Source organism: Penicillium subrubescens (genome assembly GCF_028828155.1).
Source record: "Penicillium subrubescens strain IBT 31985 chromosome Unknown utg000003l_segment0_segment0, whole genome shotgun sequence".
NCBI lineage: Eukaryota > Fungi > Ascomycota > Eurotiomycetes > Eurotiales > Aspergillaceae > Penicillium > Penicillium subrubescens.
The window spans coordinates 728,538-743,842 of record NW_026643153.1 but is presented as its reverse complement, the minus strand read 5'-3'; the positions used below and the strand labels follow the sequence as shown (position 1 = coordinate 743,842).

At 49.7% G+C, this 15,305-nt stretch overlaps 1 protein-coding gene across 1 annotated transcript; it reads right to left on the bottom strand.

Annotated features, from left to right (window-relative positions):
• Nucleotides 1-1,161: 1,161 nt before the first annotated feature.
• Nucleotides 1,162-1,341, bottom strand: N7473_004376 (uncharacterized protein; the record flags this gene model as incomplete). The annotated part of the gene is made up of 1 exon (XM_057150316.1): nucleotides 1,162-1,341. One exon carries the CDS (start codon nucleotides 1,339-1,341, stop codon nucleotides 1,162-1,164), a length of 180 nt encoding a protein of 59 aa, XP_057010426.1.
• Nucleotides 1,342-15,305: the final 13,964 nt, after the last annotated feature.

Genomic DNA, 15,305 nt, shown 5'->3' with positions numbered 1-15,305 from the left:
CTCCAAAACATAGCATGTGCAGCTGTCTGGATCCAAATCGCCCTTGGATTCCTAATGAAGTACAATAAGTACTCCTTGCCTAACGGGCAGCAGATCAACGTCAAACCGTCCTTTAGGGGGTTTACATTTATAGTCGATGAACACAGCTTGCACGGCTCTTTTCCACCTAGGTGGTCGATATCTCTTTATACCGAGAACTCGGGTAAAGGAAAGACGTCAATTGACGGTGATGGCCAGTTACTAATCGATCCTGTCTCGTCCTTTACGAGACCGACTCTCCTCAGCGATGTGCTACACCTTTCTTCAATGTCGACACCGTCAATTAACGACGCAAAACCTGAAAGCGCCGTTACTAGACAAGTGGCTATGATTTTATTTGCCACTTTTCTCTGGTATTTCCAAGAGCCTCCACCAGACAGGCATGTGCCCACGTCGAATGGAAATGAACTGCCTGGATTCGCCACAGATACAGGAGGAGAGTGGAGGCTAAGGGTAAAAGGAGACGGCATTCTTAGTGGGAAAGACCGGATGCAGAAACTCGAGAGGATGGGCTTAATCGCGACTGCTGATCCTTCAGTGGGTTCGCAAGAGAGCCCAGAGACCTTTTTCGAGATGTTCATCAGTCAAAGAGCCTTCTGGCAGTTGGATCCCGGGATCTATTTGTTTACCTTGGATCCGCGCCGCTTTCCAGTCAGTGATAAAGAGGAATGTGCTTCTCTTCCATCATTGGATGCTTTTGGAAGAGGGTTCCCCTTTGGCGCTGGGCCCAACACTTCTGGGACCTTCATACCCTCATATTACCCTGCCATCCCACTTCAGTATAATTTTACTGACAGCATTCGACATCCAATCCGCCCAAGAGCTCCACGGCAAGGAGAGGTGTTTTACACGAGGTTTATTCCCAGCGGTGGTCGGAACATGACGTTCCGCATACCTCTAATCCCGATGGAAAGCTCAATGAGGTCATATTCCACGACACAGCCAAGTGAATGGAGTGGTCCGAACCTATGCCTTGACCCTGAACTTATGAATGATTTGAAGTTGCTTCACCGATGGATGAACCAGTCGCCAACCCACACAAGCTTTATCCAGAGCAATTCTTTAGAAGTCCAGAGCGAAAATCTCAAGACTTGCATGTCAAGCAAATCATCTTTTCCTGTACTAGCATACTGGGGCTCGACACCTGTTGCTTTTCTCGAGATTTTCTGGGTCCTTGAAGATCGTCATGGTAGGCTGCGGGGCAAGGTGGAGGACTGGGATAGGGGCTTCCGGTTCTTTATCGGAGACGTCGATTTCAATGGCTTGGATAATCTGGCACTCTTCCTGAGCTCGGTGGTTCATTATTGCTGGTTGTGCGATCAGAGAACCTCTTCCGTCTTAGTGGAGGTCAGTGCGGACAATGAAAGGTACGGTCCTCTTCAGACGAATGGGTGCTCCTGCCAATTTTTGATTTTTCAAGCCCTCAATGCTGTCAAACCAATACTAACTAAATAAATGAACAGGTTCATCTCATCCTTACGAGACTTTGGTTTCTTTAGGGAAAGCGAAGTGTATATAACGCAGGAGCGTGCTGTTATCATGAAAATTAAGCGTAGTTTCTGGGTTGCGCCCTGTACCTAGTGAATCTACTGGTTGAATTTAGTATGAGGCCTAGAAAACTGATGACAATTGCGCAAACGCTGAGACGGCGCTTCTCCACGATAAAGCAGGTAAGTGGTCATCAATCATCCAGGGAACAACCGGCCAACCTCTGTTACAGCCCTCCCTAGCGAAGTGGTGCCCTGTGGCTGCCGCCATCAGTTCACTCGCCAGACACACCGAATGTGCCACTTTACCGGTCTGTCGCCCACATCGACATATTATGCCATGATTGCATTGAAGGAAGATCGAGCTTTTTACGTAGTGCCGTCTATTCGAGTATCGCCGGGGCCGTATGAGAGGGTGGAAAATCTTTCTCCTTGGACCATTCGGAAAGCGGCTTCGCTTTGCGCTCTGCCATATATGATGATGTGACAGGAAGGAACAGCGCGGGCAACTTCCCCCCTTACAAGACAAGCGGTATGATCATTGCTCTGGAACCTAGCATGTTCTATGCTAATATTCCATGTAACCCCAGGCGCCCGAGATTGCGTCGATTTGGTGTTGCTATCTTGTCTTAGATGCGATTAATTGTCAAATACTCGGCCCGTCCCAGACTTCTTGTCCGCGATGAACAAAGTTTAAGAGATTGTTGGGCGGGTGGTATGTTAACGGTCTTAGTTATAATATGGTTACGCTTCAGCCATCTTCCACACAGCTCAGATGAGCTAACCACGATGAGGTCCTCCGCGAGATTCAATCCCTACGCGATGCCATCAGCCCTTCCGTTCCTACTGGCTCCCCTTCCTATGCAGATGTTGCCCGCACTCCTCCGACCAGTCACCCGAGTAACATACGGACTCTCTCATCGTGGAACACGAGGCCTACTACCTTCACCGACACGTTATATTGCACCATAGACACCTCGAAGATGGCAGACTCGGATAACGAGAGGATCTCCGCAGGCCCAATCAGGGCGGCGGTTGAGACAGAGATCCGGACGATGGAAAACCACACGCACTGGCGCTGCCGAGCTGTCACAGTAGACCCGAAGAATATAAACCGAATTAGGATAGCGTGCCGCGATGAAGCTGAACACCAGCTGGTCAAGAAAGTGGCGGAAGCGAAGATCGGCGCAGGAGCCCGGGTGCTTCGTGACGAGCTTTACCCGATCAAAGTCGACAGCGTCAACAGGGCTGCAGTACTAGACGAAAACGATGAGATCCGGACGGGAGCCATGGCAGCCCTCAGCGAGGAAAATGAAACCACCGTTGCTAAGATCGCATGGCTCAGCAAAAAGGAGAGCGCGAAGGCCTATGGATCAATGGTCGTATACCTTACTAAAGGCTCTGATGCAAGGAGGCTCCTGGCCGATGGATTCTTTCACGCTAGGGGGAATCTGGCGTGACTAGCGTCTTTGAATATCGACCACGACCGACACAATGCTACAATTGCCAGGAGATTGGCTATAAGGCTTTCCAATGCAAGAACGCCCAGAAGTGTGCAAAATGTGCCACGGAAGGCCATCGTCATAGCAACTGTGACAGCTCGATCTTTAAATGCGTTCCGTGCGGAGGCCCACACGAATCGTATAGCAAAAACTGTCGGAAGCTCTATCCATCATATTATGAATAAAACTCTTCGAGTAATTCAACTGAACGTGAGGAAACAGGGTGCAGTTCTCGAGAGCTTAATAAATGACGAAGAGACTAAGAACGCGGTGGTGTTAGCGATTCAAGAACCCTAAGCGAGGAGGATTCAAGGCCGGCTCTTAACTACCCCGATGGGACATCACAAATGGACAAAGATGGTTCCCTCTACCTGGAGGGAAGGTAGGTGGGCGATCCGAAGTATACTTTGGATTAATAGGGATGTAGAAGCGGAGCAACTGTCGATCGAGTCGCCGGATCTGACCGCGGCGGTCATCCGCCTCCCTGAGCGCCTGATATTTATAGTATTAGTCTACGTGGAGGGAGGGGATGCCGCGGTATTGCTCGAAATATGCGATTACCTACGCAAAGCGATCACAGAGATACAGCGGGACACAGGTATAGCGTTGGAGATCATAATCGTGGGAGATTTTAACCGCTATGATCAACTCTAGGGAGGAGACGACGTTTCTTGAGTAAGACAAGGTGAAGCGGACCTAATTATCGACTTTATGAATGAATTTGTACTCAGCAGTCTACTCAAACGAGGCACAAAGACATAGCATAGCGTAGGACAGAATGGGGATTGCGAGTCCACGATCGACCTCGTCCTGGCCTCGGAAAACCTAACAGACTTAATAGTTAAGTGTGCTATACTTGGGACAGAGCACGGGTCGGATCACTGCACTATTGAGACAGTATTCGATACCTTATGGTCGCCCCCAAAACACCCGGAACGACTCCTGCTCAAAAACGCTCTATGGAAAGAGATCAATGTTAGGATTGCGAACACCCTAGCCGCCACTCCGCTAGAGGGCACCGTGCAGCAGAAAACCGATCGACTCATGTCCGCGGTCTGGGAAGCGGTGCATGCCTTGACCCCGAAGGCCAGGCCGTCACTATACGCAAAGCGATGGTAGACGGACGACTTGACATAGCTCCGTCAAATATATATATACTAGAGGAATCACGCCCGCTCGGAGCGACGGGCGGGGCGAAAGGTACCCCGTCTAGAAGATATAGCCCAAGGCGCAGCGAAGCAATACCACGATGCTATCCGGTAACAAAAGAAAAAGCACTAGAATGAATTCCTCGCAGACAACGATAATATATAGAAAGCCGCTAAATACCTGAAGTCAGGAGACGACGCAGCGTTTGGAAAGGTCCCGCAGCTCCTGAAAGCAGACGGAACGACCACCACCGATCACAAGGGGCAAGCAGAAGAATTGCTGACTACATTCTTCCCGCCTCTGCCGGAGATTATTGACGATAAAGGGACGAGACCAGAAAGAGCACTAGTAGATATGCTAGCGATCACAATGGAAGAGGTAGAGCGGCAACTGTTAGCGGCGAAGTCTTAGAAAGCGCCTGGCGAAGACGGCCTGCCGGTGATAGTCTGGAAGATGACGTGGCCCACAGGCAAGGACAGGGTTCTCGATCTGTTCTAAGCCTCGCTAGAAGGAGGCACGTTGCCAAGGCAGTGGAGACACGCTAAGATCATACCGCTCAAAAAGCCGAATAAAGAGAACTACAACATTGCTAAAGCATAGAGACCAATTTCGCTCCTCGCGACGCTGGGCAAGATATTAGAGTCAGTAGTTGCAGAACGGATCTCACACGCGGTGGAGACGTACGGCTTGCTCCCGACTAGCCACTTCGGAGCCCGAAAGCAGCGGTCTGCGGAGCAAGCACTCGTGTTTCTGCAAGAGCAAATCTACACGGCGTAGCGCGGCCGACGGGTATTGAGCTTGATCAGCTTCGATGTCAAAGGGGCCTATAATGGAGTGTGCAAAGAACGATTGCTTTAGAGGATAAAAGCGCGAGGTATACCGGAGGATCTGCTCCGGTGGGTTGAGGCGTTCTGCTCGGAACGAACAGCGACCATCCAAATCAATAGGCAATTGTCTGAAGTCCAAAGCCTGCCATAGGCTGGGCTGCCGCAGGGCTCGCCGCTATCCCCGATTTTGTTCCTCTTCTTCAACGCAGACCTCGTTTAACGACAGATCGACAGCTAAGGAGGAGCAATCGCGTTCGTGGACGATTTTACCGCGTAGGTGACCGGACTAACGGCGCAGAGCAATCGGGAAGGTATTGAAGTAATTATCGCTAAAGCGCTCGACTGGGAGGAAAGGAGTGGAGCGACTTTTGAGGCAGACAAAACAGCCATTATACACTTCGCTCCTAAAGTTCACAAAACAGACCAGGAGCCTTTCACTATCAAGGGACAGACTGTTATACCTAGAGATCATGTCAAGATCCTGGGCGTTCTTATCGACACAAGACTTAAGTACAAGGAACATATCGCGAGGGCGGCATCTAAAGGCCTAGAGGCAGCGATGGAGCTTCGGCGACTTCGCGGCCTAACACCAGCAACCGCACGACAGCTGTTCATATCGACAGTGGCCCTAGTGGTAGACTATGCTTCTAGTGTCTGGATGTACGCCTGCAAGCACAAGGCTAGCGGGCCGATCAATCGAGTCTAAAGGGTAGGAGCGTAAGCAATTGTCGGGATATTTCTCACCGTTGCGACCAGCGTAGCGGATGCCGAGGCTTACATTGCTACCGCACAACACCGTTTTTGGAGACAGGCCGTGAAAATATGGACGGATATGCACACCCTTCTAGAAACCTACCCGCTCCGCAGGAGCACAGCCTGCATGAAGAAGTTCAGGAGATACCACCGTTCGCTACTGTACTAGGTAGCGGACGCGCTGAAAAACATTGAGATGGAAACTCTGGAAACTATCAATCCGTTCGTGTTAGCACCGTGGGAAACTCGCATACAGAGCGATGTTGAAGTAATGCCGCACTCGCACACCGTACCGGGCGGATTATTGCAAGTTGCGGTTAGTAGTTCAGCACGAAACGGCCTCGTAGGTCTTAGGGTAGCGATCAAAAAACAGCCACCTCGATATCGGAAGCTAAAACTGAAGACCTTCTCCACGACACTAGGCCCAAGATTAGAGCAAAACCTATTCTCCGCGGAGCTAGCAGCACTAGCACACACATTGAATATACTAGTGGGACTGAAAGACTACAGGATCACGCTGCTCACGAGTAACAAAGCAGCGGCCCTCACGATGAGAAATCCTCGGCAACAGTCGGGCCAGGAGTTCGTCTGCCAATCGTATAAGTTGATGAAAAGGCTGCGGAGAAACGGAAACCACATCAATATCCTCTAGATCCCTACTAGCGCGGACAATAAAGTGCTAGGCCTAGCCAAGGAGCAAGCTAGGACCGCGACCCAGAAGGATACCGCCCTGTAAAAATCTGCCCCTAGGATAAAGTCGACCACACTGAAGATCGCTCGGTCTCAAGCAGCTCCCAGCAATAACTTGCCGGGGAACGTAGGAAGACACGTGGAAAGAGTAGATGCAGCACTGCCAGGGAAACACACTCGACAGCTATATGATCGATTATCGTGGAAAGAAGCGAGCGTGCTGGCCCAACTCCGGACTGGCATGGCCAGACTCAATAGCTATCTCTGCCGGATCAACGTTGCAGACTCAGACCAGTGTGCATGTGGACAAGCAAGAGAGACCGTGGAACACTTCCTCTTTCGATGTCGGAACTGGACCACACAACGAATAGCATTGCTGCAGACTAGTCAAACTCACCGGGGCAATCTCTCCTTCTTCCTAGGCGGGAAATCGTCCTCGGACAATCAGCGATGGATGCCGAACTTGGAAGCGGTGCGAGCCTCAATACGATTCGCGATCGCAACAGGCCGACTCGACGCCACCTAACTACGTCAACCAACACAACGAAACCCTTCCACCCTCCCCCCCTCTTCACCAACCTACACCTACCACCTTGTGCCACAAATGGTGGACGCGCTTCAACTGCCGAAGATAGGATGTTGAACACTTGAAGAAGCGCCTTCAAGCCAGTCTACTAACCAACTTACTAACCCACAAGGATCCCTTTGATATTTACAGCTGAGAGGACATATACTGCAAGGATCCATGTATGGGCTCGAAGGAGACACGGCAGATGTATATTAGGACGTGTATCGATAGATTAGTTTTAGTTGCCCTTTCGGCTCAGCCGCCGGGCGTTAATGAATTGTGTGTGTGTGTGTACCAATGAGACACACGCTGGTGTATCATACGATTGAAGGTCTGGAATAGAGGATGACCTTCTGAGTCTGTCACGCATGCGTAGGTGGTAGTTCACAATGAGGGCATCGACCACGTTCTTATTCGGTGCTAAATTGCGTTTGTTTCAGGCTGATCCCGCATCATTTGACTTCCCCATGCAATTAACCTGTGTGATGATGATAGTCGCTCAACACTTATGTGGTCTACTTAGTGTATTTTGTTGTATATTGAATGCTCTGGCCCTTGAAACTATTCATATCAGGATCCGTTACACACAGAGAAAGAACTTTGAAATTAGATTACTCTTTGACACACGCACCTACTTTCCCAGCGCCCCACTTAAACTTGACACTACAGCAATCTGAAGGCAATCTGGTCTAGTGCTCCAGTAAGGGTGTTGGGAAATGTGTTTCTCGTAGTTGCATGACGTATGAAGGTCATATCTCCAAGGAGAACAGATGTAGGTTGTTCACCGGTCATAATATCATGTGGCAACTGGAGATTCAGGACCATACATATGATGAGAAGACGAAGTTGATTGAAAACGATGCCGGTGGGTGAGGCTTTCCCTCAAGTCGGCCAAAAATGTGCTCAACCGTGTTAGCCAGGCGGCGCCCGTTGAACGACTCACCTTCCGTCTATCAACGCAGGGTCAACATCAACATCAACATCAACATCAACATCAACATCAACATCAACATCAACATCAACATCAACATCAACATCAATACATCACCACATCAACACATCAACGGATCACCGTGGATCTTTTACATATCTAATTCATACGAACATTGCCTAGTACTGTAATCGCATTCTGATTTTTCTATACGAGCATTTTGCACGGGATCATGATTGACCTACAGAAGATCCTCTGCAACCTGTTCAAATTATCCAAAATCCACGCTGACCGAAACCTACCATCTAGGGTCTATCAAAACGTGGCTGTGACAAGCGTGCCGACCGGCGAAGTAATGGAGAGGTGCGAGATCCCACGACCTGAGATGATCCTCTGGCTAGTCGAGCCGACCGACGGACATCGTATTCTACGTCATCTCTCATCAACTGTTCTTGAAGGAAATAACGGATCCTGTTATTCGATGCTGCTTTGACGGCACGCCGGAAGCTGCAAAGATATTTCACCCGGCGGTCGCGGCAAAGACGCCTGACGATGTGCTCCTTCCCATTACGGGCTGCCAGCTCCAGGACTGACTCGCCAAATCGATTGATTGCCATGATATCTAGTCGATCGTCTTTGAGCAGGAGCTCCACGACATCCAGATTCCCATACGAGGCAGCCTTGGATAGTGCGGTGTCCCCAAGAAAGGTCTTTGCATTAACGTCCAGTCGGGTCCCTTGTGCAAGAAGTAGTTTTGCAATACCACGGTAGCCGTTTTCGATCGCAATAAATAGAGGAGACTTGTGCCAGACAGTCTGATTGATCTCAACCGCTTCAAGGGAGACAAGTCGGCGGACCACTTCCAAATGTCCCCTTTCGGCAGCAAGATAAATGGGAGATGCTTGTGATACATTCAAATCCAGATCGGTCCTAGTAAGTAAGAGCTCCAACATCCGCAGGTCGCCCTGACCCGCCGCGTAGCTGAGGGCTGTCCACCCCTGGTCATCGCAGATGTTTGGGTCCAGTGAATCCAAATCTACCAGCACACAAGCGAGGAGAACGTTTCTATTTTCAACCGCAAAATGAAGAGCAGTCTTTTGGCCTAGGCAGCGTGCGTTGACGTTGGCTGGTTCCTCGGCCAAGATGTGCAATGCGACGGATCGGTGGTTCCCACGAGCGGCCGCGCAGAGAGCTGTAGCTCCTTCGCCGTCACATGCATCAATGTCAATTCCAGGCGTGCTCAAAAGTAGCTTTGTGGTTGACTTGTGCCCATAAAATGCAGCGAAATGCAGTGCTGTGTGGCCCCTGGATCGGTGGTATTGACATCGATTCCATGGCTCAGTAACAGTCGGATGACGTCATCATGCCCGTTGCTGGCGGCTTGGCGCAACAAGGGCTGGCCGTATCTGTCCGTGACATGGAGATCTGCACCATAGATAATCAGAGTTTGAGCAATTTCTTTCAGACCAGCGTCGACGGCTAAGCAAAGCGGGTGATCTCCGGCATTCACGTCCACCAGTCGAGGTTGTGAAGGATAAGCTTCTGCATGATGAAGCAGCATTTGGGTGATGGGCAAATTCCGTTTGGAAATGGCCAGGTTGAGAGGGGTGGTCCGTCGGCAGTCCATCATCCATATGTCGCTTTGCAGTTCCAGGAGAAGTCGCACCAAATCCTCATCGCAATTGGCGACAGCATACCAGATGGCATTTCGGTCCTTCAAATCCGTACAATCCACTGATGGATGGAAATGTCGCAATAAAATGCGCGCCATGGACAGGCGTCCCCGCTGCAGAGCGTACAGTAGGGGGGTCTGCTGCTGGTCATCTTGCCAGTTGATGTCTGCCGCGCTTTCCAAAAGAGTTCGAATCATTTCCTCGCTTCCGACTTCCTCGCTTCCGACTTGAATAGCGTGAAAAATAGGTGTGCGCAATCTATAATCGGTCGTGTTGGCATTTCCTCGATATTCGTTTAGCACACGATTTGTCAGAATGATTTTGTTGTTTCGAGCGGCCCAGATCAAGGCGGAGCTTTCCTGAAGGCGAACGTTGAAGGCGTAGAGACACGGGAGGAATATGTCTCTTGAAAGTCTGTTCACACGAGCCATCACAAGCAGATCTCGCGATGAATGCAAGAAGCCTGCAAGGTAGAGAAGGATTTCTGGAGGGAGCTGCAGCAGCATCTTCGAACTCTTGCATTCGAGAATTTGCGTCACTTGTTTGAATATTAAAATCGTACCATGTACAAACATCAAGATTCCAAATGGTACTCAAATAGACCGCAAAACGTATCGGTTGAAGGAATAGTCGCTTTATATCTCTTGCTCAGTCTGAGGCATCAGCCTAGCTTTCTGATTCAGGCTAGCATGTAATTCTTAGATCTCTAGAGGCAAATGGGAGGCTCCCAGGAGCTTATAATTCCCAGGTTCAAAAGAACCACCTACAGGAACGCCCGTCGTGATTCTAGGAAACAAGTGTTAGGGGATAGGTTGAGGTCCAAAAGCCGCGTCGGAGCTCCTGGGGCCACATAGGCCATAAAATCGGTTCAAATTAGCGTATCTCATATAAGTAGCACTGTCGCATCCTGCTTGTCCTTTGCAGGTATTTCAATCTGTGAACAGATGCTTACCCCAAGAAGTCACTCTAAGCAAGCAACAGAAACTGCTTATACGTAAACAGTTGAGAGTATCACTAATTAAATCGCCATCGTGGTTATACTAGATTCTCATTCAAAAAATCTCGGGCTCATTTGAATATGCAACAGCAGCATTGTGACTAGTAGACGGCTGGCGAGACTAGCCCATCGTATATTCGACAGATTCTATCGCAAGAATGGAGTCTCAATCGCTAGCGGTGACCCTCATAGCTATATTCCCTTCCCAGGCGCAACTGTTTTGTTTTAAGTTTTCCATTACAGTACAATAGTGCACTCATCATGTCCACCCATTTTGCAGAGATTCTGGGAGGAAATACCGGTGGAGATACAAAAATGCATGATATCCGAGATGCCGCTGGATTGACTGAAGAATCATATGCTGTGCGGGAAGCGGAACCCCCTCTGGTTCCGAGGAGAGAGCAAAATGCGTAAAGTACTTCTGGTCAACCAGTCAGTCAAAAGACGTTGGCATCATCCGAATTTGTGTTCTCACCGGACGCTGGTTTTCCTTCGATCCTGACCCTCAACATGCGTCATCCATCCTCGATGCCCGCAATTCGCAACCCACCACAGACAAACAACTCCTGCCGCCACCGCTAGTCGGTCTCTGGACAAGCCTCCACACCAATGGAGACTACAGTGGATTTCGAAAACAGTTTACCACCCAGAGACACACGTATACTCTCCTAGAGACCCACTTTGGCACCTAGCCCGGATCGCCCGGGTTCCAGATTCTCCCACAGCCAATGATACGGCGTCAAATCTCAGGGAAGGGGCTCCATCTAGCCAGAATTAGCTTAGCGCAATCTTAGTGGCGCGCTGGGAAAGAAAGCCTGTGTGTCTGGGGGTAATCTGTTTTCGAAATCCTCTGTACTCGAGTTGCAGACATCACCCAGATTGGCCCACGCTATCATGCACCGGATAATCATTGCCCTAATAATCTAATATACTTTCTACATGGCATCCTATGGAAGAGAATAATAATCTAATATACTTTCTACATGGCATCCTATGGAAGAGAACGGGTGATTGAAGGCTACAAAATCCTTTACGCAAACAAGGAATACGAATAGGGAACTCTACGAGCAAGCAGAACCATATAACACACAAAGCTCTTGAGAAGATTCTAAATCTGTATGGATTCTTTGGAGCAGGTCTTGGCTTCTTCGAGTAACTCCCTCGAATACTAGTCTCTGACACCGCGAAGAGGTGCCTGCATGTGGTCAGAGGATCAGGACGAGCACCGCGGCGCCGCGGGTCACCTAAACGAGCACAAAATTGATAACGCAGGGCTCAAGGCTGCATGGAAGCTCAAAATTATACAATCACAGGGCTCAAGGCTGTGAGGGAGAACTTGTTGACGCAGCGGTCTCCTGCGGAGTTCAATTCGTGACGCAGCGCCCCCCTGCGGAGTCTCTTGGTAACGCAGTTGTCACTGCGGAGTCTCTTGGTATCGCAGTTGTCACTGCGGAGTCTCTTGGTAACGCAGTTGTCACTGCGGAGTCTCTTGGTAACGCAGCTGTCCCTGCGGAGTCTCTTGGTTACGCAGTTGTCACTGCGGAGTCTCTTGGTTTCGCAGATGTCCCTGCGGAGACTCTTGGTTTCGCAGATGTCCCTGCGGAGACTCTTGATTTCGCAGATGTCCCTGCGGAGACTCTTGGTTTCGCAGATGTCCCTGCGGAGTTCACTTGATAATGCAGAGCCCTTCCTGCGAGAGAGCGCATTTCTTACTTCAATGGGCTCATGCCAGCGAAAGCCAAGACTAATTATAAGTCAAGTCTGCAGTCAGACAAGATGACCGTGACTGTCTCGGAGGATGAGGATGGAAGTCCTGAATTTCCTAGACCGGCTGTGGAGCGTCCTTTTATGCATTTTCGCCTACGGATGCTCGTAGCTGCCAGGTATGCAAAATCTATGGGAGAGGTGGTGGACTGCACTGTAAATCTGTAGGAAACACTTTGTTTTTGCCGCCCGTTGAGGTGATTCAACAGCCGTTGAAGCATGCTTTTTAGAGTTTGCGGCCAATCTCGCCAGCGCCCCACTTGGAACCATGGCGTGTGTCGATCTAGGCGGGGAGCCCCCTCATATAGTGAAGATGTTTAGGGTGAATCACCTTCCACAGTCGTTGAAATGAACGTTGAAAAGTGCAAATAAAGTTTGAGAAATGCCTGGCGAGAAGAAAATTCCTGGGACGTTTGGTAGGCCGCTTGGATGGCATTACGGTATTAGTTGGTTCCATTTTGACCACACCAATGCATTAACTGGAAATACTTCGTCACTGTTGTTCACCAGCTTCAACGGCTATACGCATTACTGATATCTATTTACGTACTGGAATGCGGACGGACAGATTTTCTAAAATAGGTCCGCAGCCTTGTGTTAGCTATACTTGGCTTATTCTGGCGTCGGTGATGAGTTCAGCGTTGGGTCGACAGTAAAGCGAGGGCCTTTGTTTGTGCTGGCAGGCCGAAGTGTCCATGCCTATAGGTTCAAGTAATCGAATTAGGGATTATTTCTCGGTGCTCGAAAATGTGATTGTTGAGTCAACTTGGAACTGTGAACAGAAAGAATCGGGTAAACCCTGAAGCTCCGATCATTTCATTGATCATCGTCCAACCGTAGAGGCAATTTCAAGGTCTTGACCTAGAATCCCGCTGAAAATTTGTTCGTCAATCAACGGTTTTTTAAACGATGCCATGTCCATAAACTCATCACGGCTATTTCTACACTACATGGGCTTGACTTCTCTGGTGACAGTCTCAAGTTAGCATTCTAAATGCCACTCAAATTAACGGACATTGAACGTAAACATGATTTTCAACAGGCCGCAGATTTGGACAGCTACACTCACAATTATGATAACGGTTACCACTGCTAGTAGAAGTCAACCGGTGCTAACAACCATGTGAGGGCAGGACAAGTCGAGATGTCTATAAATACCCTCTACTCCCGCGGTCCTTTGCTCTAGTCGTTCGGACTTGACAGTGCCAGACAATATCAGCGGCAGACGGTGAGTTCTTCTTCCACTATCAATCACCCCTAGACTCTTCCATTATGCTGACACAGACAGAGCTCCTCATTGACGGATAAGTCAGTCAGTACCTTTGACACTCCCGCGCGAAGATACGCTCCTTCTCTTTACTGACCATCCGGTTATCATCTCGCATTGTCCTGTTTGAGCTAAGAAAGCCAACGAGAAGAAACTCGGGCTCCTTAACAAAAATCCAGTTCATTGGAAATGTCACGGCTGCCCAATCGAGTTGGCCCCTTCGTTATCAAGACCTGCCTTCATTTTCAACAGTGCAAAAACGGGACTATGTTACGGGTATGTGCCTCGTTCCCCTTGCCTTGCCTGACACTAATCTCGAAAACTCTTTGTACGGCCTAGAATTGTGTGCGTATGGCCTGAATACATAAGTGCATGGTATGTGGAACTCCCAATTCCCGATGGCTACCAATCAGTTAATGACTGGCAGAAATCATAGGTTGTGCCTCAGAAGGACATCGCAAGCTTTCGAGCGCCGTCGTGAATGATCGTATCCCAAAGCTGAAGCTTACACGCTATTTTCTGGCTGGCGGCACTGGTAGTATTAGTAACCATCGCACTACCCGTTCTGCCAATTGTGAACCCTGCGACCGGGAATGTGCTCCAAGAACGGGACCGGGATAGAGCTCGCCCCGGGTTGTGAATTGTTTAAAGCCACTCAAAGCCCCATGATCTGAAACCACACTGCAGTCAGCTGACCGACCGAAATAGGGAAACAACCAAAAAATGCCGTCGTCGTCGAATCAGAGACGTAGCAGTTGGTCTAATTTGTTATCTTCCGAGTTGCCCCAACGGCGTACGTACGGCGGACCGATGGCGGATCCCAATGTGAGTTCCTGAGCGCTCCCACCCACTCCAACGCAACAACACATTTTCAATGAACTTCGAACCGTTAATCGTTTCTCGCACCATTCGCAAAAGGAGGATCCCGCGCCATGGGGACAATAGTGTGCAGATCACCACCAAGCAGCTGCGATGGCTGGTTGACAACACCACTCGAAGCCCCGTCATAGAACCCACGAAATCAGAACTGGGGTCAAACACGAATAGCACGCCTTCAAAACTGTCAATGACAAGTGGAAGAAGTGTGAGCGCATCGGAAGCAGATCGACGGGCTTCCCCTACTTCTTCCTTGTCGCGATCGCTAGCCGCTGTGGGAGCCAGCTCTGCGAATCTCAGACTGCGGTGAGCCACTAGCGACTTGGCAAAGACCGCGACTGCGTTCGATTTCCTTTGTTGATCTCCGAAATAGTGAAGACGAGGATAAGAATGCCACCGGCCGGTACCTCCGTTAGTCCTTGCTCCAGCAAACAGTCGCATCCGAACGGCCTCATCGAATGCGGCCGCTACGCAGGATATGCACTGGCTTCCACTTGCACCACCAGGATCAAGTATGGCATCTGGTTCGAATACTCGGGGTCGACTGAGCCCGCATCAATACGAGTAGTTACACGAATCGGGTAACAACACCAAGCGGTCAAAACACAGTCGGAATCATTGTCTTTGATCGAGAAAGCGTTCAGGCGCAATCCATCGAGAAGATCCTTGATAAGAACGAGCTACTGGAACGAGACTTCTATAGCATGGTTGAAAAGAGGGGTAAAGCGTTTAGAATTCGGGTGGTTCGGCACCTGGTTCTGCTCAAATCGAGGCAACAGAAT